This window comes from Lithobates pipiens, unplaced genomic scaffold, assembly GCF_037356315.1.
Source record: "Lithobates pipiens isolate NorthernLeopardFrog02 unplaced genomic scaffold, aLitPip1_a1.2 Scaffold_23, whole genome shotgun sequence".
NCBI lineage: Eukaryota > Metazoa > Chordata > Amphibia > Anura > Ranidae > Lithobates > Lithobates pipiens.
In genome coordinates, this window is record NW_027507785.1 from 117157395 (window position 1) to 117185114 (window position 27720).

The 27720-nt window shown below is 44.0% G+C and overlaps 1 protein-coding gene across 2 annotated transcripts in view; it reads left to right on the plus strand.

Annotated features, from left to right (window-relative positions):
• The window catches only part of IL2RB (interleukin 2 receptor subunit beta), a 96519-nt gene that overhangs the window by 57953 nt on the left and 10846 nt on the right, over window positions 1-27720 (plus strand). For both annotated transcript variants that reach the window (XM_077452246.1, XM_077452248.1), the window contains exons 7-9: window positions 2847-3024; window positions 10949-11033; window positions 23535-23619. In XM_077452246.1, the coding sequence (XP_077308372.1) occupies window positions 2847-3024; window positions 10949-11033; window positions 23535-23619 (348 nt within the window). The remainder of the gene's footprint in view (window positions 1-2846; window positions 3025-10948; window positions 11034-23534; window positions 23620-27720) is intronic.

Below are 27720 nucleotides of genomic sequence, written 5' to 3' on the forward strand. Positions count from 1 at the left end.
GACCAACAGTCAGAAAGCACTTCTGGACCAGAACCCCTGAAACACGTGACATCAGCACCTCTCCCAGAAGGCACAGCAAGAGTGACACTCCCACTGGGCTGGTTTAGAGAGAGAGTAAACACTTAATGCGCCCAACTAGACTGCGTTCTTGACCCTGCCAGGGATGACAGCACCACCTATGGTCAGGCAGAACACCATGCAGTCCAGCCAGACTGGTACTGAGGTCAAAATTTTACGTAATTAAACCCAAAACCAAACTGCGGTTCAATGGAAAAGTTAAATGACAAAATACGTAGCGTGTGCTCTTCAGGAACCGGCACTACACACTAATTCATGAAAAAGGTCTTATGTAATATTCTATTTTTCTAAATAATAATAAAATAACTTTTTGATGATATTCTAATTTGATGAGATGCACCTGTATACACAGGCATCAAACTCAGAAGTGATTGAAAAGTGGTGTGCTTTCAGGCTCTTTTGAGTTGCTTTTCATTGTTTTTAATTACCGTAGCTTTGAGCTCTGTACAAGTTACTTTGGAGCTGTATTGAGTTGTTTCTACATTCACATTAAGTTGAATTGTATGGAGAAGAACAGAAGTTCAGATGCAAACATCCATGTTTAGAAACCCTAAAGGTAGCCAGTATTGAGAGAATATGTAGATTTCCTTTGCTGACCTCTTCTTTTAAAAATGCAGCTCCATTACCGTCAAAACTTTTTGTGTCACTAACCTGGATGTATATCAGGAGTTGCTTGGGGTGTCTGCATAGTACAAAAACATGCATTTTCAGCCAAAAAGTCTTGCATGTCTATGGAAAGCTCTTAAGCTGGCCATATGCTGTTCAGTTGTTTTCATTTATACATCAAGCTGAAAGAAGAAGACTGAACTCATTTCCCTATCCACACATTCACGGTGGATGGGGGGATTCTTCCCACTGTGCTATTGTATTCTGACAGGGGGTGACTCCCCCGCTGTCAGAATACACAGATCAGTGACTGCAACTATTGTCTAAAGCCGCTGATCAAGCGACTTTTATCTGACAGGGTGGTTGAACAGAAGTTGATTGGTATATTGCCTTTTTTTTTCAACTGGACTGGCAACACATGAATCGAGATTGGCAAGTCCCTGCTGAATATACCCCTCACAATTTTGTAAATATTTGTATTATATCTTTTCATCTGACAACACTGAAGAAATTACACTTTGCTACAATGTAAAGTAGTAAGTGTATAGCTTGTATAATAGTGTAAATCTGTTGTCCCCTCAAAATAAATAAACTGAAAATGTCAAATTTGGGCCCAAAGTGTACATTTTTTGTGTCACCACCATTATTTTCCAGCACTGCCTTAACCCTCTTGGGCACGGAGTTCACCAGAACTTCCCAGGTTGTCACTGGAGTCCTCTTCCACTCCTCCATGATGGCATCACGGAGCTGGTGGATGTTAGAGCCCTTGCACTCCTCCACCTTCCTTTTGTGCATGCCTCACAGATGCTCAATAGGGTTTAGGTCTGGAGACATGCTTGGCCAGTCCACCACCTTTACCCTCAGCTTCTTTATCAAGGCAGTGGTCGTCTTGGAGGTGTGTTTGGGGTCATTATCATGTTGGAATACTGCCCTTCGGCCCAGTCTCCGATGGGAGGGGATCAGGCTTGACTTCAGTATGTGACTGTACATGTTGGCATTCATGGTTCCCTCAATGAACTGTAGCTCCCCAGTGCCAGCAGCACTCATGCAATCTCAGACCATGACACTCTCACCACCATGCTTGACTGTAGGCAAGACACACTTGTCTTTGTACTCCTCACCTGGTTGCCACCACACACGCTTGACACCATCTGAACCAAATACATTTATGTTGGTCTTATCAGACCACAGGACTTGGTTCCAGTAATCCATGTCCTTAGTCTACTTGTCTTCAGCAAGCTGTCTGCAGGCTTTCTTGTATATGATCTTTAGAGGAGGCTTCCTTCTGGGACGACAGCCATGCAGACCAATTAAATGCAGTGTGCGGTGTATGGTCTAAACACTGACAGGCTGGCGCCCCAACCCCTTCAACCTCTGCAGAAATGCAGGCAGTACTCATATCTCTATTTCCCAAAAACAACCTCTGGATATGACGCTGAGCACGTGTTCTCAACTTCTTTGGTCGACCATGGCAAGGCCTGTTCTGAGTGGAACCTGTCCTGTTAAAGCGCTGTTGGTCTTGGCCTAGCCCATCTTTATGTAGAGCAACAATTATTTTTTTTAAGATCATCAGAGAGTTCATTTGCCATGAGGTGCCATGTTGAAACTATTTGCAAAAATGTAAGGGGTGTACTCACTTTTGTGAGATACTGTATCTAAAAGGTCCCCATAACTCTTCCCTTACACCTTATATAGCCAGGGTTTCTATAAACATGAACTTAACTGAGCATTCATATTTATAAGAACAGAGTTGACAAAAGTAGACTGATGCAGGCAGACAATATTGATGCCACTACTGATGCCAGCTTATGGGAGAACAACATTTTCTAACCTGTTCAATCTATGTTTCCAATGAAAACTGTTGCCTGCGTCAATCCTTAAATAATGTCATCTAATAAATTCTAAAATGATCAAATAATCACCACTATGAATAACCTTACTAAGACATTGGCAGTATAAAAAATTTATTTAGCACTATATTACTACAACTGACCTGATTTTTAAAACAAAAAAAGGTAGTTGGATGTTTCACAACCATGCATTTTGAGATCTATGGCAGACTGGCAGTAGGATTTTAGGAAGTATGTGGAACACTTTGCACTAATGGATCTGAATGCGTATTGACTTTTACAGATTAAAATTAAAATATTTACTGTTCTCAGGAAGCAAACAATATCACACTTTTGGAGAAAGAGCTTTTCATTCTACTGCGTGGTCTCAAACTCAACACTTTATATGAAGCCAAGGTACGAGTAAAATCCTGCAATAATAATGAAGAGCAGCCAGGAGACAAATGGAGTCACTGGAGCCAGTCTGTAGAATGGAGAACGCCTAGTGAAGGTACTGTGTGCTGTATGCATTGTTGTTATGGAGGGTCATTGAGTACATACAGCAGCTATGCTTTGCCTTTAAGACACGTCACAATCTGTTTACTGTTTAATTTTGGATACAAAAACACTCTAAATAGCACTTCACAGCCTGGGGGTAAATCATGATGAGACACTTCAAATTCCAGAAAGATACATAGTATAAAAAAACGCGTCAATCAAATTCAACCAACAGAAAAAAAACATACATCCACAGAGCCCTAAACCCACTGTTGACCCAGATAAATACAAAAACACCCTTATAAAATATAGTGTAATTTGCTTCAGCCAGGAAAAGATACTCCCCGAATCAACAATTTGTAGTTTTATTACTTAAATATTACCAGCCACTTATATTATGTACATTTAGAAATACAACTACTCTTTTTTAAACCAAACTACAGAAATGGCTAGAACTAGCTCCTTCGGAAGTCTATTCCACATTTTCCCAGCTCTGCTGTATAAAAGCATTTCCATATGCAGAGGTTAAACCTCTTTTATTTTGAGATGTAAAAAAGTTCCTTCTTGTCATTTGCAATGATCTTAAAGTGAACAATTTTGTTGTAAATTTACTATATAAACCATTTACTGCGTATATACAAGATGATCATATCCCCCCTTAAAGTGGTTCTTAAAATAATTTTTTTTTTCCCTTAATGCATTCTCTGTAAATAAGGTAAAAAAAAAAACTTTTAGGTGCAGCTTCCCCCCAGCCCCCACTAAATACTTACCTAAGCCCGAGCTCGATCCAGCGCTGTGCCTGAGAGTAGTGGCGCTTCTCTCTCTCTCTCCCTACTCACTGGACTCAGTGAGAGCCATTGGCTCCTACTGCTATCAATTGAATCCAGTGAAAGGGAAAAGGGCCAGTAGATGCACAGATGTCAGTAGATGCACACAGTGCAGCTTGGGATCAACCAGCAGGAGTCCCCTCCCTCCCCCAGCAAGTGGCTTGCTAAGGTGGGTACTCCAAAGGCAGGAGGAGCCAGGAGTGACGGGGGGGGGGGGGCTAGAAGAGGAGGATCAGGGCTGCTCTGTGCAAAACCATTGCACAGAGCAGGTAAGTATGTTTTTTATTTAAAAAAAGAATCACTTTAAATGTCTCAGCACAAAAGGTAAATACATTTAGTCTCCAAAGCTGAGATCCTTCATAGGGATGGGTGGAGCACCCCCCGGTTCGGTTCGCACCAGAAAATGCGAACAGGCAAAAAATTGCGTGAACCCTATTAAAGTCCATGGGACATGAGCACGAAAAATCAAAAGTTCTCAGGCCATAAAAAGTGTATGGGGACCGGGTACTGCCCTAGGGGACATGTATCAATGCAAACAAAAGTTTTTAAAACAAGAGCAGTTAAATATTTCCTTTAAATATCGTGCCTAGGGGATCCCCTTGGTCTGCCTATAAAGAGGTGCATTTGTGTGATGTGTACAACAGTGCTGCAGCAAACTACATTTCTAAAGGAAAAAATTTCATTTATATTTGCTCGGGGCTGTAATGTATTGCCGGCTCCCTGCAATATATGTATGTAATGAAAAATCAAGGAAAAAAAAAATCGGTGTGGGTCCCCGCCTCAGTCCATGCCAGGCCCTTTGGGTCTGGCATGGATTTTAATTTTAATCTATTCACCCAAAAAAGTGTCAAAAAAAGTAAAAACCAGAGTAGACAATTCCTTTATTAAAAGCTAAAAGAAATAAAAAGTGTCGATGTCTATCCATCGTTAATCACGTAGCACGATAGACTCAAAAATAGAAAAAAAAAAAAGAAAAAACTCTGCCTCATGTCTTTTTTTAATTTTGGTATGGAGTTCCCCTTAAAATCCATGTCAGATCCAAAGGGCCTGGTATGAATTTTGGGGGATACCCCATGCTGTTTCTTTTAAGAAAAATTGGCATGGAGTTCCCCTTAAAATCCATACCAGACCCAAAGGACCTGGTATGGATTTTGGGGGCCCCATTCCGCTTTTTTCTTAATTCTGTCCCCTTAACCATGGTTCCCCTTAACCACTTCCTTACACTGTATTATATGCTCTGAACTGCACTATATACCCTGTACTGAATTATATATACTACACTGACTGCACTATATACTCTGAACTCTAGTATATATACTATACGGACTGCACTACGCAGAAAAATGGAGCCTTGGGTGGGGTGCAAGAATGGGCTCTGCTGTTAAATATGATTAAAAAAATTGCAATTACATGCCCCTCTTAAACAGGGGCAGACAAAATTGGTCCTTGGGTGTTTGTGGTGCCCTAAACCAAAAATATTGTTGGAAGCTAGCATTGTCAAGATTCAGGAATAGGATAGGCAGCATAGGCAGTCCTCAAGGGATCCCAGATCCCTAGCAAATTCAATCAGTTACATAAGTATCCGAGGCTTGATAGCTGCTGATCCAGGACTAATTCATTTTTATAAATGTGAGCCTATCAACGGAGTCTGTGGACAGGTGCACTTTTTGATTCATTGCAAACCCTTCAGCAGCACTGAATGTGCATTCAGAAAGCACGCTGGGTGCAGGACAGGCCAGTAGATCGATTGCATATTGAGCAAGTTGTGGCCAGTGTTTCATCCTTAAGACCCAGTAACCCAGAGGATGCTCAGTTGGAAAGGTCTCCAAGTCTGCTCTTGCCCCTAGATATTCCTGCACCATATAATGCAGATGCTGACGATGGTTGCTTGAACCTATCAGCCCTGGGCACCGAGGACTAAAAATTTGTTTAAAGGCATCAGTCAGCCAGCCACCTTCTCCACCGCTCTTCCTCTGACCAAACAAATCCTCATAAACACACTATCCAGCACCAGGAAATGGTAACCTCCCAGGGTCTGGAGAGGCGTTACACAAACTTTTCTTCCTGAAGCTGTTTCATCCTCTGCTCCCTCTGCAAAAGCAGTATGAGCTCTGCAACTTTACCCTTGTAACATGGATCAAGAAGGGTTGCCAGCCTCCTTGATACCACGACTCCTAGGGTCCTTTCGCATGCTTTGCAGAATCAGGGAGCACATGCAGCGTAAGTTTGCAGAGGTATTCAATTCTGAGTCCTCTGGTTCACTAAGGATGACATTGTCAGGATCTACCTCCTCCCAGCCACGTACAACTTCTTGGGTTTCTGCAGACTGAAACCATCCCTTGAAGACTGCTGGGTGTTATCCTCTACATCCATGCTGACACAATCCTCCTCCTCTTTTTCCTGTGTTTGGCAGCCCCGCAAGAATGCTATCTGCATAAAGGGGACATTGAGAGGAAAGGAAGTCCTCCTCTTCCTCCCGCTGTTCTGCCTCAAGTGCCCTGTCCATGATTTCACAAAGTGTGTGCTCCAGCAGGAAGGCTAGAGGGACAGTATCACTGATGGATGCATTGTTGCTGCTCACCATTCTTGTGACCTCCTCAAATGGTGACAGGACAGTGCATGCATCCTTTATCAGTAGTCACTGGCATGATGAAAAAAGAAGCCAAGCTCCCTTAAACCTGTCCTGGTGCTATACTCACACAGGTACTCGTTGATGGCCCTCTGCTGTGTGTGCAGCCACTGCAGCATTGCAAATGTTGAGTTCCACCTGGTGTGCATGTCACAAATGAGGCTGTTGGTGGGCAAAGAGATGGGGCTACCACCACTCCAGATAGGTCTGCTGAAACAAAAAGTTTTTTCCTCCAGGAAATGAAGAGCCCCAGGTGCTGGCTAATGCATATAGAAAATCAAGGTGAGTAGAAAATTTCTGGACAGCCACACTCCAAATGAAAGTGTGTGTGTGTGTGTGTGTGTGTGTGTGTGTGTGTGTGTGTGTGTGTGTAGTGTGTAATAGTGAAAAACATGTATGTGAATATGTGAAAGTAAAAATTCAACTAATGACCAAATGGTGATAATGTATAATGTGAAAATGACCACAAGAGAATAGATAAATAAATAATAAAATTGTATATAATAAAGATGTTAATTCTAAACTATGTAAAACAATGTGAATCCAATCATGTTAATGTGGCAATGTCTGGTTCAGTTTGGTATGATATCAGTTTGGGGATCCCCCACTAACTATACAGCTTCATTATCAGTGGGAAAATAGTTCCCAATAGGTATCTTGTAGAGTGAGATTCCCTTAGAGTCTCTACTCAAATGACAGGGCCGAGCATAGTAGGGTCAGTAGAAGGAGTAACTGTGGACAAGGAGTCTGTGGAATAGTCCGCTTTGGCAGCTGCGTTGGAAGGTAAACTAGTATGAGCCTGGGTGACAGAGGATGAGGACAGCTTAGTTATCCACTTCACCATCTCTTCTGCATGTTGTGGCTCAATAACAGGGACAGCAGCAGAAAAAAAGGAGAAGCGTGCCCCATCTGCAGAGGATGTCCAGGACACCACTTTTCACTGTAGACACAGAGGCTGCTTGCCCTCTTTTAGTGGCCTGTGTGCATCTGCCTGTCCTTGGTGGCCTTCTGGAACATGATGGGGATTTTTTTTTCACACCGCACTACGCTAGATTATATACTGTATACCAGCTGCATTGTATTATATACTGTACACCACCTGAAGTGTATTAGAAACTGTACACACTGTATTATATACTGTGTACACCGCCTGCATTGTATTATATACTGTACACCAGCTGCACTGTATTATATACTGTGTACACCTCCTGAAGTGTATTAGAAACTGTACACACGCTATTATATACTATGTACACCGCCTGTACTGTATTATATACTGTACACCACCTGCATTGTATTATGTACTGTGTACACCACCTGAAATGTATTAGAAACTGTACCCATTGTATTATTTACTGTGTACACAGCTTACACTGTATTATGTACTGTACATTGACTGCACTGTATTATATACTGTGTACACTGCCTGAAGTGTATTATAAACTGTACACACTGTTATATAAAACTAGCGGCGCTTTACTGCTAACGGACCAGCCACCCCAGTGTGAAAGGGGTCTATTTCTCTCAATCTCCATGTCACACTACATACAGCCACTGTGTAAACAGCCTTATATAGTGTGGGGCGTGGACTTTGCCCCCTAAGCCATGATTGGCTAAAGGCACCCTGCCTTTGGCCAATCATGGCTCTTACAGCAGATTGCACTATGATTGGCCAAAGCATGTAGGTCAGGTGAATCCTTTGGCCAATCAGTAGCCTTCAAGGCACTGCTATCTGGCAGTGCAATATGGGGCGCTCCGTGGCGCTCAGAATTTGCTTCGAATGCCCCATATGCTCAGTTTGTTTGTGAGCACTCGACTCGAACATCGGGACCATTCCTAATCCTTTATACCCCTTATTAGTGATGCCATTAGCTTAGTGCAACTCATGCCCCCTCAGAGCCTATAAAAAGCCTTTAAAACTGTCAGAAACCACGAATCAGACCGTGACAGAAGTACAGTTAATCACACTTATTTAGTAATAATAAAAAGGTAAACAGAGTAAGCGTAGTCAATACATAGCCAGAGTTCAGTAATCAGATCGGGTAGTCAGCCAATGCCAATGTCAGAGAGCCAGAGATCAATGTATTAGTACAGCAAGCAGGATTAGGAGCCAGAAGGAACGTCAACTGAGCAAGTCTTCCACAGGAGAGAAGTCTATGAGATGTGACCAAAGGCGAAGGCAGAGATGAAGTGAGCTGGACGGCTTTAAGTAGGCAGGACTGACAAGCAGATCAACAACAGCTGAGTCACTGTGGAGAGAAAGGAGCTGGCAATTAGTCGACAGCTGAGCGGCTAGCTCAGCAAAGGAAGAGCTGAGCCCAGCCCTGACAAAAACTCATCTACATCCACCTTCCACTAGAAACAGCTGTTGATCTAGAAGGCACTGAGTCCTCTATCTGAAAATTTGTAAACTGCTTGCCCTGAGGCTGCGATGGCTATTTTATTATATCAGAACAAAAGCATATGTACTCTGGGTGTAAACCTTTAGTGCTCGGACCTGATGAGAGAAAAGCTACAAGAAAGTCCTTATTTTAGAAAACAGAATCCCCTTTTTCGGGTTCGGCCACTTTCACACTGGCTGGCTGCACTTTGCCTGCAGCACAGTTGCATTACAGTGTACCTGTGGATTTTTCATGTGGGCTACCCACAGTTTCCTATAGACTTTCGTTTATGTCCTGCATTTTTGTCACGCTCTCAGAAAACACATGATAGAAAGTCTATAGGAAACTGAGGGTAACCCTCACAAAAAAATGTGGATATACTGTGCTGCACCTGGCCTTAGATTAATTAGCTGGATTGTTCAGATGTAACATACAATGTACTGATATAAAGCATCATATATTAAAAATGCTTCACATGAAAGAACTACTGTATATGAACATTTGGACAGCTTAATGGAGGGTTATAACCATCTTTTTTTTGCCATCTGCCCATTGGGGAGATCTACCTTCACTTCCTGTTCCATAGCCAAAACAGGAAGTGAGAAAAATCCCTGCAAATTAGGTGAATCCAATCCCGTTGGGCCCCCCAGGCCACCAGAACTAGTATCTTCATTGGATACTACTTTTCCAGGCACAACCCACAAATTGGGATTTTTGCTTTCACTTTCAACGAAAATGGTAAACAGGACAAAAGGGAGGGGTAATCTCCCTAATCCTTCTAATAGTAAATCATAGGGACTGGCAGGAACACCCGGGATTTCACACAAAGGTAGCAATACAAAGAGAACAGAATAATTTTACATACAAATACATGGTACAGCAGGCACATATTGGGAATATGAAATTATGGGATAACAAACACTTTAAAATACAGTCAATATTGGTGCCCCTGCATTTCTGTCAGATAATGCACCACTTTGCCCAGAAAGTCGTTGCAATTACAAATGTTTAGGCATTTTCATATTTATTTATTTATTTTGTTTGCATTGATATGAGACAAAAAAAAAGGGAGACACAAAAAGTCAAATCTGAGACATTCCATGCAAAACTACAAAAATGGACTGGATAAAAATTATTGGCACCCTCAAATAAATATTTGATAGCACACCTATTGGAAAAAATAACAAATCAATCACTTCCTTTCACCATCAATGAGTTTCTTATACCTCTCTACTGGGATTTTGGACCACACTTCTTTCCCCAATTGCTCCAGGTCTCTCAGATTGGAAGGGTTTATTTTCCCAACTGCTGTTAAGATCCCTCCACGGGGTGCTCCATGGGATTTAGATCTGGACTCATTGATGGCCAGTTCAGTACTCTCCAGCGCTTTGTGTTAAACATTTTTTGTTGTATTTTGACATGTGCTTTGGGTCCTGCTGTAAGACCCATGACCTCTGAAGACCCAACTTTCTGACACTGGGCCCTACATTGCACCCCAGAATTCTTTGGTTGTCTTCAGACTTTATAATGTCATGCACACAGTCAAGACATCCAGTGCCTGAAGCAGGAAAGCAACCCCAAAACATCAGTGAACCTCCACCATGTTGGACTGTAGGGACTATATTCTTTTCTTTAAAGGCCTCATTTCTTTTTTTGAAAATAGTAGATTGATGGGCTTTGCCAAAAAGCTATCATTTTGTTTCATTCATCCACAGCACATTCTCCAAAAAGGATTTCAGCTTCCTTAGGTAAGTTTTGGCAAACTCTTTGATCAGTTTTTCTCTTTCGTCCATGTCTAAGGAGATTAGTTACATTGCCATGGACCGTAAACTTGTTATCAATGTCGTGCACAACAGACACTTCATTTTATTACACATAATCTATTTTCTGAAGCTATTGTATTGGTTTCTTTATATGTATGGATTGCATGGGTTGTTACCGACATGTGCTGAAAATTTCATGCCTATAGCACCTTAAATATATTTACCTAGAAAAACGGTGACATGTTCAATACTTATTTTACCCACTGTATATATACAGATATATATATTTATACAGTATATATAAATTATGACATTTGTCCATTGTTATATCTTACAGGCTCAAACACGACATCTTTGATAGTTGCTATGGTCCTTGTGGCCTTGTTTATTGTAATGGTGATCATCTTCAACCAGAAGAAAAGGTACATACCAAGACATTGCCTTTTTCATTTGTTTTTTTCTTGAAAACATATATTACATCTATGACTGCACAAAGATTGATATCTGTCAATTAACTTCAGTGTTCTCTAATCTCTAAAATAGCCAATTGATTCTCTTAGAAGTAACACACATATACATACATAATATATATATATATATATATATATATATATATATATATATATATATATATATATATATATATATATATACACATATACATATATACACATACATATATACACAGTGCCTTGCGAAAGTATTCGGCCCCCTTAAACTTTTCAACCTTTTGCCGCATTTCAGGCTTCAAACATAAAGATATAAAATTTTAATTTTTTATGAAGAATCACCAACAAGTGGGACACAATTGTGAAGTGGAACGAAATCTTTTGGATATTTTAAACTTTTTTAGCAAATAAAAAACTGAAAAGTGGTGCGTGCAAAATTATTCGGCCCCTTTACTTTCAGTGCAGCAAATTCACTCCAGAAGTTCAGCGAGGATCTCTGAATGATCCAATGTTGTCCTAAATGACTGATGGTGATAAATAGAATCCACCTGTGTGTAATCAAGTCTCTGTATAAATGCACCTTCTCTGTGATAGTCTCAGTGTTCTGTTGAAAGCGCAGAGAGCATCATGAAGACCAAGGAACACACCAGGCAGGTCCGTAATACTGTTGTGGAGAAGTTTAAAGCCGGATTTGGATACAAAAAGATTTCCCAAGCTTTAAACATCCCAAGGAGCACTGTGCAAGCAATCATTTTGAAATGGAAGGAGTATCAGACCACTGCAAATCTACCAAGACCTGGCCGTCCCTCTAAACTTTCAGCTCAGACAAGGAGAAGACTGATCAGAGATGCAGCCAAGAGGCCCATGATCACTCTGGATGAACTGCAGAGAACTACAGCTGAGGTGGGAGACAATCAGTTGTACACTGCACAAATCTGGCCTTTATGGAAGAGTGGCAAGAAGAAAGCCATTTCTCAAAGATATCCATAAAAAGTCTCGTCTAAAGTTTGCCACAAGCCACCTGGGAGACACACCAAACATGTGGAAGAAGGTGCTCTGGTCAGATGAAACCAAAATCAAACTTTTTGCCCACAATGCAAAACGATATGTTTGGCGTAAAAGCAACACAGCTCATCACCCTCAACACACCATCCCCACTGTCAAACATGGTGGTGGCAGCATCATGGTTTGGGCCTGCTTTTCTTCAGCAGGGACAGGGAAGATGGTTAAAATTGAGGGGAAGATGGATGCAGCCAAATACAGGACCATTCTGGATGAAAACCTGTTGGAGTCTGCAAAAGACCTGAAACTGGGACGGAGATTTATATTCCAACAAGACAATGATCCCAAACATACAGCAAAATCTACAAAGGAATGGTTCACAAATAAACGTATCCAGGTGTTAGAATGGCCAAGTCAAAGTCCAGACCTGGATCCAATCGAGAATCTGTGGAAAGAGCTGAAAACTGCTGTTCACAAACGCTCTCCATCCAAGCTCACTGAGCTCGAGCTGTTTTGCAAGGAAGAATGGGCAAGAATTTCAGTCTCTCGATGTGCAAAACTGACAGAGACATACACCAAGCGACTTGCAGCTGTAATCGCAGCAAAAGGTGGCTCTACAAAGTATTAACGCAAGGGGGCCGAATAATTTTGCACGTCCCACTTTTCATTTTTTTATTAGTTAAAAAAGTTTCAAAAATCCAATAGATTTCATTCCACTTCACAATTGTGTCCCACTTGTTGGTGATTCTTCACAAAAAATAAAACTTTTATATCTTTATGTTTGAAGCCTGAAATGTGGCAAAAGGTTGAAAAGTTCAAGGGGGCCGAATACATTCGCAAGGCACTAATATATATATATATATATATATATATATATATATATATATATATGTGTGTGTGTGTGTGTGTTAGTTCTATATATTTTAGAGATTAGAGAACACTGAAGTTAATGTATGTGTGTGTGTATATATATATATATATATATATATATATATATATATATATATATATATATATATATATATATAAATAAATGTCATAGTATTACACAAAACCGCACTATGAATTTGTATATATTAGAGGATGCAGATATTTAAATGAAACATCTGTTTTGCATAATGCCAATATCCAGAACAGCATGTACAAAGTTTAATGTATATCTTTGGTCAAAATGTAAAATCATATATTCATTTAAAGATTGTGAGAGGAGTTCCAGGAGGGGGAGTCAGTACAGGAATCATTGCTCATAGACTGCAAGGTACTATGGGATATGTAGTCCTTAGAAACTGAAAGTAAACAGCGGAGGAGAATCTGCAAAGCTTGCAGAAAATCCAGAAATTTGTGGAAAGTGAAGGCCAGCAGACAGGCAAACCTTGCAAACCTTGCAAATTGAATGGAGATTTTTCAAGCAAGCTTATATTGGACTGTCAAAAATAACTATAGTTTGTTTTGCTATTAAAAAATCTGATATTTTTATTTAGAGTATTTATAAATCTATGCAGCTACTGTGATGTAGGCACCCGTGACACAAAACACAGCCAAATCATCATAGCTTGGTCAAGAAAATATGGTCAAAACTCAACTGATTGCTAATTTGACAGTGAAGAGGCAGGGGACTGATGAGGTCATAGCTTTGTTCACTTTGCTCTCTTCTCCTGTCAGCATAATTCAAGAGGCGTAACTAGAATCTTCGGTGCTCCGGTGCAAGAAACCATGAAGGGCCTCCACCAGGGGCGTTGCTAGGTCTACAAAAGATCTCGGGCTAGAGCCCATAGCAGCGAAGTAAAGAAAGTCATTAATTGGGCGGGCATACACATGTACAGTATCTCACAAATGTGAGTACACCCCTCACAGTTTTGTAAATATTTCATTATATCTTTTCATGTGACAACACTGAAGAAATAATACTTTGCTACAAGCAAACAGTGCTACAGCTTGTATAACAGTGTAAATTTGCTGTCCCCTCAAAATAAATCAACACGCAGCCATTAATGTCTAAACCTCTGCCAACAAAAGTGAGCAAAACCCTAAGTGAAAATGTGCAAATTGGGCCCAATTAGCCATTTTCCCTCCCCGGTGTCATGTGACTCATTAGTATTACAAGATCTCAGGTGTGAATGGGGAGCAGGTGTGTAAAATTTGGTGTTTTCACTCATGGCAAAGAACTCTCTGAAGATCTGAAAAAAAAAAAAGAATTGTTGCTCTACATAAAGATGGCCTAGGCTAAAGGAAGATTGCCAAGACCCTGATACTGAGCTGCAGCACAGTGGCCAAGACCATGCAGTGGTTTAACAGGACAGGTTCCACCCAAAATAGGCCTCGCAATGGTCAACCAAATAAGTTGAGTGCACATGTTCAGCGTCATATCCAGAGGTTGTCTTTGGGAAATAGAGATATGAGTACTGCCAGCATTGCTGCAGAGGTTGAAGGGGTGGGGGATCAGCCTGTCAGTACTCAGACCATGTGCCGCACACTGCATCAAATTGGTCTGCATAGCTGTCGTCCAGGAAGAAAGCATCTTCTGAAGATGATGCCCAAGAAAGCCCGCAAACAGTTTGCTGAAGACAAGCAGACTAAGGACATGGATTACTGGAACCATGTCCTGTGGTCTGATGAGACCAAGATAAACTTATTTGGTTTAGATGGGGTCAAGCGTGTGTGGGAGTGTCATGGTCTGGGGCTGCATGAGTACTGCTGGCACTGGAGAGCTATAGTTTATTGAGGGAACCATTAATGCCAATGTGAACTGTGACATACTGAAGCAGAGCATGATCCCCTCCCTTAAAATACGGGGCTCCAACATAATACCAACCTCAAACGCACCTCTAAGATGTCTACTGCCTTCCTAAAGAAGCTGAGGGTAAAGGTGATGGACTGGCCAAGAATGTCTTTAGACCTAAACCTTATTGAGCATCTGTGGGGCATCCTCAAATGAAAGGTGTAGGAGCACAAGGTCTCTAACATCCACCAGCTCCGTGATGTCATCATGGAGAAGTGGAAGGGGACTCCAGAGGCAATCTGTGAAGCTCTGGTGAACTCCATGCTCAAAAGGGTTAAGGCAATGCAGGAAAATAATGGTGGCCACACAAAATATTGACACTTTGGGCCAAATTTGGACTTAGGGGTGTACTCACTTTTGTTGCCAGCGGTTTAGACATTAATGGCTGTGTGTTGAGTTATTTTGTAATTGTAATTTCTTCAGTGTTGTCACTAATGATGAGCTGAACACCCCCCCGGTTCGGTTCGCACCAGAACCTGCGAGCAGACCTAAACTTTGTGTGAACTTTAGAACCCTATTAAAGTCTATAGGACGCGAATGTTCAAAATCAAAAGTGCTAATTTTAAAGGCTAATATGCAAGTTATTGTCCTAAAAAGTGTTTGGGGGCCTGGGTCCTGCCCCAGGGCACATGTATCAATACAAAAAAAAGTTTTAAAAAACGGACATTTTTTCGGGAGCAGTGATTTTAATAATGCTTAAAATGAAACAATAAAGTTTTTTCTAAACATTTTTTTTACACTTACTTTGTGAAATGGTAGGGGTACTTTTGTACCCCCTTACCATTTCAAACAGGGTAAGCCCCCGCCCGCAGACCCCCACAATCACCGGCCAGGGTTGTGGGGATGAGGCATTTGTCCTTTTAAATTTGGCGTGGAGTTCCCATTAACCACTTGCTTACTGGGCACTTAAACCCCCCTCAGTCCCAGACCAATTTTCAGCTTTCAGTGCTCTCACATTTTGAATGACAATTACTCAGTCATGCAACACTGTAACCAAATGATTTTTTTGTCCTTTTCTTCATACCAATAGAGCTTTCTTTTGGTGGTATTTGATCACCTCTCGGTTTTTTATTTTCTGCGCTATAAATGAAAAAAGACCAAAAATTTTGAAAAAAAATGAATTTTTCTTCGTTTCTGTGACAAAATTTAGCAAATTAGCAATTTTTCTTCATAAATTTTGGCCACAATTTATACTACTACACATCTTTGGTAAAAATAACCCAAATTTTTGCATATTATATGATCGGTGTGAAATTTATAGAGTCTACAAGCTATGGTGCAAATCATAAAGATTGTGCACTGATTTATTGCACGGATGTGCACTGATAAGGCAGCAGATGGGCACAGATGGGCACTGCTTAGGCGGCACAGATGGGCACTGCTTAGGCGGCACAGATGGGCACTGCTGAGGCGGCACAGATGGGCACTGCTTAGGCGGCACAGATGGGCACTGCTGAGGCACAGATGGGCACCGATTGGTACAGATGGGCACTGGCTGGCACTGGCTGGCACTGGCGGGCACTGGCGGGCACTGGCGGGCACTGGTGGTGCACAGATGGAGCACTGGCGGTGCACAGGTGGGCACTGGCGGTGCACAGGTGGGCACAGGTGGGCACAGGTGGGCACTGGCAGGGTAGATCTGGGCACAGGTCGGGTTTTTATAAGTTTACTGTCACTTCACACACTCACAAAAACCTTCGGTCTCCTCACACGCTATCGCTGTGTGAGGAGACACGTTCGGCAATGGGTGATGATCTCATTTGTTTACATTTGAGATCATCACCCATTGGAGGAGGCGATCGCGCTGTAAACGGCCGCTGTGATTGGCCGTTTACAGCGATCTGTGATTGGCTGTGTCCAGCGGACACGGCCAACACAGATTTTCCCCGATGCGCGCTCCCGGGAGCGCGCGGGGAACTCTTAAAGGGGACGACGTCAATAGACGTAGTCCCGGAAATTGAGATCCGCGCTGTAGACGTCTTTTTACTATAGCGCGGATCTCAAGTGGTTAAAATCCATACCAGACCTGAAGGGCCTGGTAATTGAATTTGGGGGAACCCCATGCTTTTTTTTTATCAATGACTTTCAATTACTGTATTACGGGGAGCCGACAAATTCCTGCAGAAATGACACTTTGTGCAGGGACAGTTCTAAGTATGGGAAAAATGCGCCCTTTTACAGGCATACTATACACACCTCCCAGGTACAAAATTTAAAGCAATTTTATTCTTTTATTGTTTCACTTTAAGCATTATTAAAATCACTGCTCCAGAAAAAACTGACGTTTTTAAAACTTTTTTGCATTGATACATGTCCCCTGGGGCAGGACCCAGGTCCCCAACACTTTTTATGACAATAACTTGCATATAAGCCTTTAAAATTAGCACTTTAGATTTCTCCCATAGACATGTACAGGGTGTTCCGCGGCTTTTCAAATTTGCCGCAAACACCCCAAATTGGTCGCTGTTCGGTGAACAGGTGAACAGGCAATGTTCGAGTCGAACATGAGTTTGACTCAAACTCGAAGCTCATCCCTAGTTGTCACATGAAAAGAGTAAAATAAAATAGTTACAAAAATGTGAGGAGTGTACTCACTTTTGTGAGATACTGTATATAATATACATGTGTTGTGTATATATGTATTTATTATATATATATATCTCATTACATTAGATTTACATCAGGATCCCCAGAGAGCCCCCCCACCTTACATTGGGGTCCCCAAAGAGCCACTTCTTACATCAGGGTCCCCAGAGCACCCCTCCTTACATCGTGGTCCCCAGAGAGCCCCCCTTTACATCAGGCTCCCCAGAGAACCCCCCTTACATCAGGGTCCCCAAAGAGCCCCCCTTACATCAGGGTCCCCAGAGCGCCCTCCTTTACATCAGTGTCCCCAGAGAGCCTTCCCTTACATCAGTGTCCCCAGAGAGCCCCTCCTCACATCAGGGTCCCCAGAGAGCCCCTCCTCACATCAGGGTCCCCAGAGAGCCCCTCCTCACATCAGGGTCCCCAGAGAGCCCCTCCTCACATCAGGGTCCCCAGAGAGCCCCTCCTCACATCAGGGTCCCCAGAGAACCCCTCCTCACATAAGGGTCCCCAGAGAACCCCTCCTCACATAAGGGTCCCCAGAGAACCCCTCCTCACATAAGGGTCCCCAGAGAGCCCCTCTTTACATCAGGCTCCCCAAAAAGCCTCTCCTAACATCAAGGTCCCCAAAGAGCCCCCTTGCATAAGGGTCTCCAGAGGGCCCCCCTTACATCAGGGTCCCCAGAGGGCTCCCCTTACATCAGAGGTCCACAGAGGGCCCCCCTTACTTCAGGGTTCCCAGACAGCCCCTTCCTTACATCAGAGTCCCTAAACAGCCACCCCCCTTCCAGATGTTCCCTTTGTACTTGGTTGGTCTCCGCTGGAGGAGAGGTGGCGATCTGCAGCTCTATGGTGATCATGGGTTGTGGGATTTCCCTGGGGCTTGTAGTTTTCTCTCCTAATGAATACAGTGGAGAGGGGAGGGGGCCTCTGACCCGAGCATGTATCCGCAAGAGTGTAGAAGCAGAGTGACTCACTGAAGAGCGAAGCCGATACATGCTCGGGGTAGAGGCCCCTGTCCTCTCCACTGTATAAATTTGGTGAGCGGTGAGAGAACTACAAGCCCCAGGGAGATCCCATGACCCACAGGCACCATAGAGCTGCCAATCACCGCCTCCCACCTTCCCCCACTGCTTACTAAAAGGGACAGTCAGAGGTGCCGGGAAGATGCCAGGTCTTGGCCCCCCCCACAGCGGCAGAACACTAGGGCCCAGTCACAAGTGCGACTGCTGCAGTGGCGGCCGTCCATAGGGGACGCATGGGCACTGCCCCCCCCCCCCCACAGGCAGTCACAAAAAATAGAAAAAAGGTCCTTAAGTGCACTGTGTTTGGGCGTCAGACACAATGCACTATGGGAAGCGCCATGTCTATGCAATCACGAGATTGCAGACGAGGCACTTCATTTGCGGGCTTTTAACCCGCCTTGAGGCGCAATCCATTGTGCCGAGCAGCATCCAACCATGCTATTATTACAGGCAGATGCTTTGTTGTTTTAAGTTACTTCTGGCTTCCCTGTTCCAGAGACCAGATGGAAACCAGAAGTCGGCAGCTCCGTGGGACGCACGGCGCGAGCAGAGCTGCCTTTGTAAGGTACGTATGCTTGCTGCCCATGCCAGGCTATTGGATTATATTTGTAAGGGGGGGGGGGGGGAGGGCTCAGGGTGAATATTATAATTAATTTGCATAACTCCCTCTTATACTTCACTTACACTGAACAGTGGGAAAATTTGATATCGCACAGTGGGATCATTTGATATGGAACAGTGGCTGCGTTTGATGGGCACAGTGGCTGCGTTTGATGGCACAGTGGCTGCGTTTGATGGCACAGTGGCTGTGTTTGATGGCACAGTGGCTGCGTTTGATGGGCACAGTGGGGGCAATTGATGGACACAGTGGGGGCAATTGATGGGCACAGTGGGGGCAATTGATGGGCACAGTGGGTGCGTTTGATGGCACAGTGGCTGCTTTTGATGGCACAGTGAGGCTGTGATTGATGAGTTTTTTTTTCCCAGAATTTTTCAGTTTGTTTGCGCCCCCCCCCCCCAAAAAAATTTGAGCACCAGCCACCGCTGGATTGCTGCAACCCTGAAAGTTCCGCCACTGCATAATTCCCTTTAGCACATGTGTATGTTGTAGAGCCTTATTGGCTGTAGAGCCTGATGGGTCTTATCAAGCCTTAAAGGGTAAGTGTTTCTGTCTGTCTAGAACACAAACAATGTCAAAAAGGCCTGGAGTTTTTACATATGGATATTTTCATTTTTATATAGATTCAAGTCATTGTTATAACTGACTACAGTTATAACAATGACTTGAATCTATATAAAAATGAAAATGTTATCAATTTCTAAGTGGATGTAGCTAAAGGGCTTGTTTACACTGGTCTGCACAGCATTTTACACAGCATTTTACCGTGTGGACAGCTGTCAGAGTAATATTGACATATTGTGCGAAATGACATACCTGTGCATCATTTCGTGCAATAGATACTGTGGGCATGTACGCCCATTGGACAGAGGGGAAGCCTGATGTCCGCCGACCACCTGCGATCTTTTCTCCAAAGAGAGGCAGAACAGCGATCTGCCTATGTAAACAAGACAGACCTCAGTTTGACAGGGGAGGACACAGAGATCTTGCTAAGCAGGAACACGGATCACTTTGTTCCCTCAGCCAGTCCATCCCCCACACAGTTAGCAAGCACCAGCTAGGAGCACACTTAACCCTTTGATCGCCCCTGATGTTAACCCCTTCCCTGCCAGTGTCACTAGTACATTAACAGTACATATTTTTAGCAGTCCCGATAAAAATCACTGATTGCCACCATTTCTAGTAAAAATAAATAACTAAATAAAAATGCCATAAAAAATATCCCATAGTTTGTAGATGCTATAGCTTTTGTGCAAATATGTAGCCGAATACATATTGGCCTAAATTGATGAATAAATTCGATTTTTTACATTTTTTTATTGGTTGCGTTTTATAGCAGAAAGTAAAAAATATAGTTTGTTTGTTTTTTTCAAAATTGTCACTCTTTTTTTGTTTATAGAGCAAAAAATAAAAACTGCAGCGGTAATCCAATAACACTAAAAGAAAGCTCTATTTGTGGGGAAAAAAGAACATCAATTTTATTTGGGCACAACGTCACACAACCGCGCAATTGTCAGTTAAAGTAAGACAGTGCCATATCGCAAAAAATGGCCTTGTCATCAAGGGGGTAAAACCTTCCGGGGCTGAAGTGGTTAAAAGGTAACTCCACTTTCGGGGGGGGGGGGGGGATTTGAAGATAAAAAAATAAATATATATCGTATACAATTGCGACACAAGTAATATTGAAATTCAATGTTATTAAGAATTACCTTTCCTTTTCAAACTGCATCTCTGTCATTTTCTGTAAAATGCAATGCAATATACAGTAGCTACCTGGAGGTGTTCTGTGCACAGATGGGGTGCAGATCCTGCAATTTTCCACATTAGAGCCCTGCAGGTGTAGTAGCTCATTTGATCATTGTAAAACCACTCCCATACAGATTTACTCCGCACATGGACACAAACAGCTATTTCTCCAGGATAACAAACAGTAGGAACCTGCAATATAGTTTGTTAAAATCCTTGTAATGTACATAGATCACCCAGAGGAGAATATTTTTTTCTCAACAAAAGTGAAGTTACTCTTTAAGTCAAAAAACTAAAAAACGCTGACATGTAGGGATTTTATAACGGAAGAGGTCCTAGTGGTCTCTTCTGTCACAAATGCCTTTCTGGCCTTTTAGAAGTAATGTAATTGGAGCTGCACATGCACCATGTGATATCATTGTTGCTTAGCCATTCAAGTGGATGAAGAAAGAACTTGGAAGGTAGATTGGGCAAAGATGCCCGGGCCAACTAGAGCAGTGATAGCGTAGGGCTGGAGTGCTGGTCTGCAATAATGTGCTAGTATGCTACAAATTCTAGCACATTATGGTATAAACCTCCTAGAAACCCATAAAAAAAAAAAACATGTAAGTTTAATACAGAGTTAAGGTAAGATATAATGGGCTATATAGTGATTTGAAATTTTAAGATGTACATATAAAGCCAAAACGTTTTTATGTTTTAGATTCATTAAGAGAATTTTTCCTCTATGGGACTTTATAAGGCAGAGAGTCTTAGATCAGTAAAGTTGTATCAAAATTATAATTTTATTAGAATAAGTTAAAGCATGGTGAAATAGGATGCATATGTACAGAAATTAGGTGAAAGTAACAGGAAAAATTGGCAATGAAACAGTAAACACCACTGAACTCAGTCCTCACAGTTAGACTAGGACAAAAATACCGACGCGTTTCAAGGTTGGAAATTATTATCATCATTTCCAAGCTTGAAACACGTTGGCCTTTTTTGTCCTAGTCTAACTGTCAGGACTGAGTTCAGTGGTGTTTAATTGCCAAATTTTTCCTGTTACTCTCACCTAATTTCTGTACATATGCATCTGATTTTTTCTATTCAATTTCACCATGTTTTAACTTATTCTAATAAATGTATAACTTTGATACAACTTTACTGCTCTAATGCCCTGTACAGACGGTCGGACATTACGACCACAAAATCCGTCTTATTTTTTCAGAGGGATTTTGTTTGAAACTGTTATTGCATACACATGGTCGGACAAAGTTGTCGGAAAATCCCATAGTTCGGAACAAGGTGATGTTCGTTGCATATGAAGGGACTACGTAGAGGCTAGTAGCCAATAGCTTTGGTCTTGTAGATTTTTTCCAAATTCTTTATTTGCAAAATAACAATACAGTAGCTGTAAACAAGGTCTTGTAAATTTAATCTGAGCATGTGTGGTTCTTTGTCCGATCAGAATTCTCTATAAACGATCAGGAAAAGTCCGATTGGATTTTTTTTGTCGGAAAATTTTAGATCCTTCTCTCAAATTTTTGAGAAAAAATAAATATTCTAAATTTTGTACTTAAATTAGGGATGTGGATAGAGTGTCTTTCTGCATAAAGTTATTGGCACTACCACAATATAGATTCATTTTTTTTTTTTTTTGCTGAATACCTCCCTTTATTTCCTGTCCTAGTAACACACAGGAAATGAAAGCAAATCTATCCAAAGTTAACAGAATTCTCAGTTTACAGAATTGCTAGGAACCTCCATTCATCACCTCTTGCTTGGGTGACAACTCTAAAATTAAAAATTTCTGAATCCTGGTCCGTTGCTGCACTTAGTGGTTCAATCCACTGCACTCTGTCACAGCAGTGGCACAACAAAATCACAAAATATTAAAGTTAAAATATATCTAAAGCCAACTGGAAGTGCAAAAATAGCCCCTGCAAAGGGAGTAGAAATCCCCGCTTGGAAAGCTATCACCATAACTTGTCCCAGTTGGAAATATACTCTGTATTCCTGTTCTAGTGACACTGAAAAGTTATGGATTCATAAATTTTTTTGTTCCAGTGACAATAGTTACCAGGACAAATAGAGAAGGTGAATTTCCCCAGTAGGTGCGCAGATTGCAACAACAGCCTTTCAATAAAATTCTGGCTTCAGATACACTTCATATTGTACATAATGCTGCGTTTTCTTTTTGAAAAATGGGTTTTATGTCTAAGGCCGCGTACACACGCGGGGACTGTTCGCCCAACTTTGTCCGTCAAACAGTTTCGGCAAACAGTCCGCTCAAAATTAGCATGGACGGACATGGCCACACACGACGGACGAACAGTTTGCTGAAACCGTGCGCGATGACGTGAACGGCACGTACGACGGGACGAAAAATACGACGTCCTATACACTGCATTATAACTTTCGGCGTGAAAATCCTTTCTGAGCATGCGCGCAACTTTGTTTGACGAACAAGCCTACACACGCGGGGACTGTCCGCTGAAACAAGGTTTCAGCGGACAGTTTTTCGGAATTTCCGAAAAACCTTGTTCAGCGGACTGTTCGCTGAAACTGTCCGCTGAAAGCCCACACACGAGCGGACTGTCCGCTGAAACTTGGTTTCAGCGGACAGTTTCAGCGAACAGTGCCCGCGTGTGTACGCGGCCTAACGTTAATTTCAGTACATAGCGTATGTTACACAACAATTGTAACTCACATGTCCCATTAATCTTAACTTGCAGGGTTAAGAAAATCGTTTGGATTGGAGTACCAAGTCCTTCTTCATTTTTTGACCCTTTAATGTCTGAATACAAAGGAAACTTTCAGGTAATAATTAAACTTATGAAGTCAGTGTGGTATATTTCATTCAGTACTGAGATGCTGGTAGCTTCAGTGTGGGACTTCTGGTGCACAAGAAAAAATATCTCTCCTGAAGGCCATGGGTGTCCGCAGCAGGGGGCATGGGGGGTCAAGTGCCCCCCCCCCCCGGAATCCACAAGGTGTTGCAGCTGCCGTCATGCTGCATTTTTTTTACTGAGTCCGCTGGCGGCTGCATCCTCCGCTCTCTCCTCTGGATCACAGCGCTGGCTGGCTCTGTGTTCTGCGGCCGCTCTGTAACATGGCCCCGCCCCCCCAGACCGGCTCGTGTGATAGTAGAGAGAATCAACGTTCCGCCTATCACATGAGCCGGTCTGGGGGGGCGGGACTGTGTTACAGAGCGGCCGCCGAACACAGAGCCAGCCAGTGCTGTGATCCAGAGGAGTAGATACCCATCCGTACAGCCCGCCCTGTGTGCCACAGTGCCTGGATAGGAGGATCGAGCGGGGGGCTGCAGTGCTCTCCTCCACCACCACCCTCTCCTGCCCCCCCAGTGCTCTCCTCCACCACCCCACTCTCCTGCTCCCCGTGCTCTCCTCCACCACCACACTCTCCTGCCTCACCGGTGCTCTCCTCCACCACCACACTCTCCTGCCCCCCCAGTGCTCTCCTCCACCACCACACTCTCCTGCCCCCCCAGTGCTCTCCTCCACCACCACACTCTCCTGCCCCCCCAGTGCTCTCCTCCACCACCACACAGTTTTCTCCTCCCCTGTTCTTGCTGCCCCCCTGCTCTCCAGCTCTCCCCATCCTTCTCTAGCCACCATCCCAGTGCTCTCCACTCCCCCCAGTTCTCCTCCCCAGTGCTCTACCCCCACCACCACCCTCTCCTGCCCCCCCAGTGCTCTCCTCCACCACCCCACTCTCCTGCCCCCCCGGTGCTCTCCTCCACCACCACACTCTCCTGCCCCCCCAGTGCTCTCCTCCACCATCACACTCTCCTGCCCCCCCAGTGCTCTCCTCCACCACCACACAGTTTTCTCCTCCCCTGTTCTTGCTGCCCCCCCCCCTGCTCTCCAGCTCTCCCCATCCTTCTCTAGCCACCATCCCAGTGCTCTCCACTCCCCCCAGTTCTCCTCCCCAGTGCTCTCCCCCCTGTTCTTTCCCGCCAGTGCTCTCCACTCCCTCCAGTGCTCTCCCCCTGTTCCCCCCCCAGTGCCCCCCACTCCCCCAGTGCTCTCCCCCCTGTTCCCCCCAGTGCCCTCCACTCCCCCCAGTGCTCTCCCCCCTGTTCCCCCCAGTGCCCTCCACTCCCCCCAGTGCTCTCCCCCCTGTTCTCCCCAGTGCCCTCCACTCCCCCCAGTGCTCTCCCCCCTGTTCTTTCTCCCCCCCAGTGCTCTCCCCCCCAGTGTTCTCCCCCTGTTCTTTCCCCCCAGTGCTCTTCCCTCTCCCCAAGTGCTCTTCAGCTCTCCCCATCACTCTCCAGCTACCACCCTAGTGCTCTACAGCCCCTCATTCTCCCCACCCCTGTTCTTTCTGCCCCCCTGATGCTCTCCAGCCCCCCCAGTGCTCTCTACCCTCCGTGCAATCCACCCCTATTCTTTTTGGCTCCCCCCCAGCACTCTCCACTCCCCACCCCTGCACTCTCCACTCCCCCTGCATTTTCCCCCCACCCATGTGCTCTCCACCCCCCATAGTGCTCTCCAGTCCCCCGTGCTTTCCACCCCTGTTCTTTCTGGCCCCCACTGGTGCTCTCAAGCTCCCCCCCATTGCTCTCCACTCCCCCATGCTCTTTGTACCCCCCCAGTACTCTCCAGCCCCCGTGCTCTCCACCCCTGTTTTTCTGCCCCCCCCGTGCTCTTCCCCACCCCACACTCTTAGCCCCCTCAGTGCTCTCAGCCTACCGTGCTCTCTACCCCTGTTCTTATTGGCCCCCCCAGTGCTCTCAAGTTCCCCCCAGCGCTCTCCACTCCCCCTCACTCTTTGCGCCCACCCATGTGTTCTCCAGCCCCGCCAGTACTCTTTGCTCCCCCTTTTCTCCAACTCCCACCCAGTACTCTCCACTTCCCCAGGACCAGAGGGCAGGCTGACTGGGGCTGGAAAATGAGGACGGCTGAAGGTGCAGGTGGCCAGGGACCACTCCATCTCACAGCAAACAGATCCTCTGGAAGGAGCACCGTCCCCATCCAAAACGAGAACAGACCCTGCCTGCTGCTGGCCATCATGGATATCCTGCTGGCATGCAAGGTACCGTACCGAGCATCAACAACACACCTTCCCACAGACAGGGACTGCAGACTGGGACATGGGGCCCAGGAGGGGCTGCAATGGTGGGCACAGTGAGACTGCATTCACGGCACAGTAAAGCTGCATTTGATGTACACAGTGAGGCTGCATTTGATGGGCACAGTAAAGCTGCATTTGATGGGCACAGTGAGGCTGCATTTGGTGGGCACAGTGAGGCTGCATTTGATGGGCACTGTTGAGGCTGCATTGAGCTCTTGCATCAAGTCTGCAGTCTCTGACCATCTCCTGTAGCATGTCTGCAGTATCTGAGGGAGTCTGGAGAGGAGTCAAGAGTGGGAGCACCGCCGGGATGGGGGTCATGGGAGAAGTCAGACTTGTGTGGACTGTGGACAGGAGACTATAGGATAAAACCAAAGCCACCAAGCTGGAGCCAACTGACTGAGCCCTGCACAGTGCACCTGAGAGGAGGTCAGTGAAAGCACCACCCGTCCAGTCGGGGGGGGGGGGGTCACTGATGTAAGGGGGGAGTGAATACGATAATGTAAGGGGCACTGATATAAAGGGTTTCCTCCTTATATTAGTAACCCACCCCCCTTACCTTAGAGTATTCTTTCTGCAGAAGGTGCCCCCCCCCCCACGTTCTGAGTTTCTGGGGTCCCCCTTGATGATTGATCACTTACCACTATTAACTGGAATTTGAATATATACTTATATATATGTGTGTATATATATATATATATATATAAATAAATATATAAATATATATATCACACTCTTCAGCAAATGTGCTTTAAAATGTATGGTTTTCCCTTTCATGAACAAGAAAATAATGACATTATGCTGTTGGGCTGGTACAATAATGCTGTGAGGCTGGTATGAAATTTTTTCCAGGGCTGGTTTTTGAAAGCATGGGCATCAGCAAGGTTACTCAGGTGGCAGCGTACCATGCCCATATAGCCTAGAGAATGTAAATCTTTTTAGATTGCAATACATCTGTTGTTGCCATATTTTTATCTTGATGAAAACAGCCTATACAATGACAGTATGAGATCAAAATATGGCCACAACAGATGTATTGCAATGTAAAAAGATGTACACATTCTCTAGGCTATATAGGCATGGAACACAGCCGCCAGAGTAACTTCCAATACAAAGTGAAGATGATTTATCTGTTATATAACACATATGTATTACCAGTGGAAAGATTTTCATGAGATTTTCGAAAAGGGGCAGAGCATGAGTGGCCTTAAAATGATGCCCCCCCTTGGAAAAAGTTCTGCGGACGCCCATGCTGAAGGCCCTTTTCAACTTAACCCACCAACCATATACCATGACAATAATATAACTCTAGGGTTGAGGTTCACATTCAGGTGTACTATGGGTTCAAGGTGAATCCTGTCTTTTCATGGTTTGCAGACCCACCAAACCAGTGCAACAGTTCACTTGTCCAAATTCATATATTAATGTACTGCAGGTCAGCTGGCTTAGAAGGACCAATAATACATGCAGGGCTTTTGGTGCACTTTCAGAAAGCTCACCAAAATGTCAGGACATAATAGAATAATAGAACTTAATGTAAAAATGCAGCTAACCCACATGAAAAATGGCTGGTATACGGTGCTGCACCCACGCTGCAGCCAAAGAACAGCAGTGTCAGTGCTCAGAAGCTGTTGCAGAGAAAGGATAGGGAAGGCAGACAAACTTATAGGGGAAGATTAGGGTCAGTTAGGAAACTCTACATTAATTTTGATTGCTAGCTCCTTAGGCACTCAGGCTACATGTCAGGATAAGGATCTGGTTTGGATATTAGGGTTACAGACCTGGATATTAAGAGGAACCCCACGCTGTTTCCTGTTACATTTT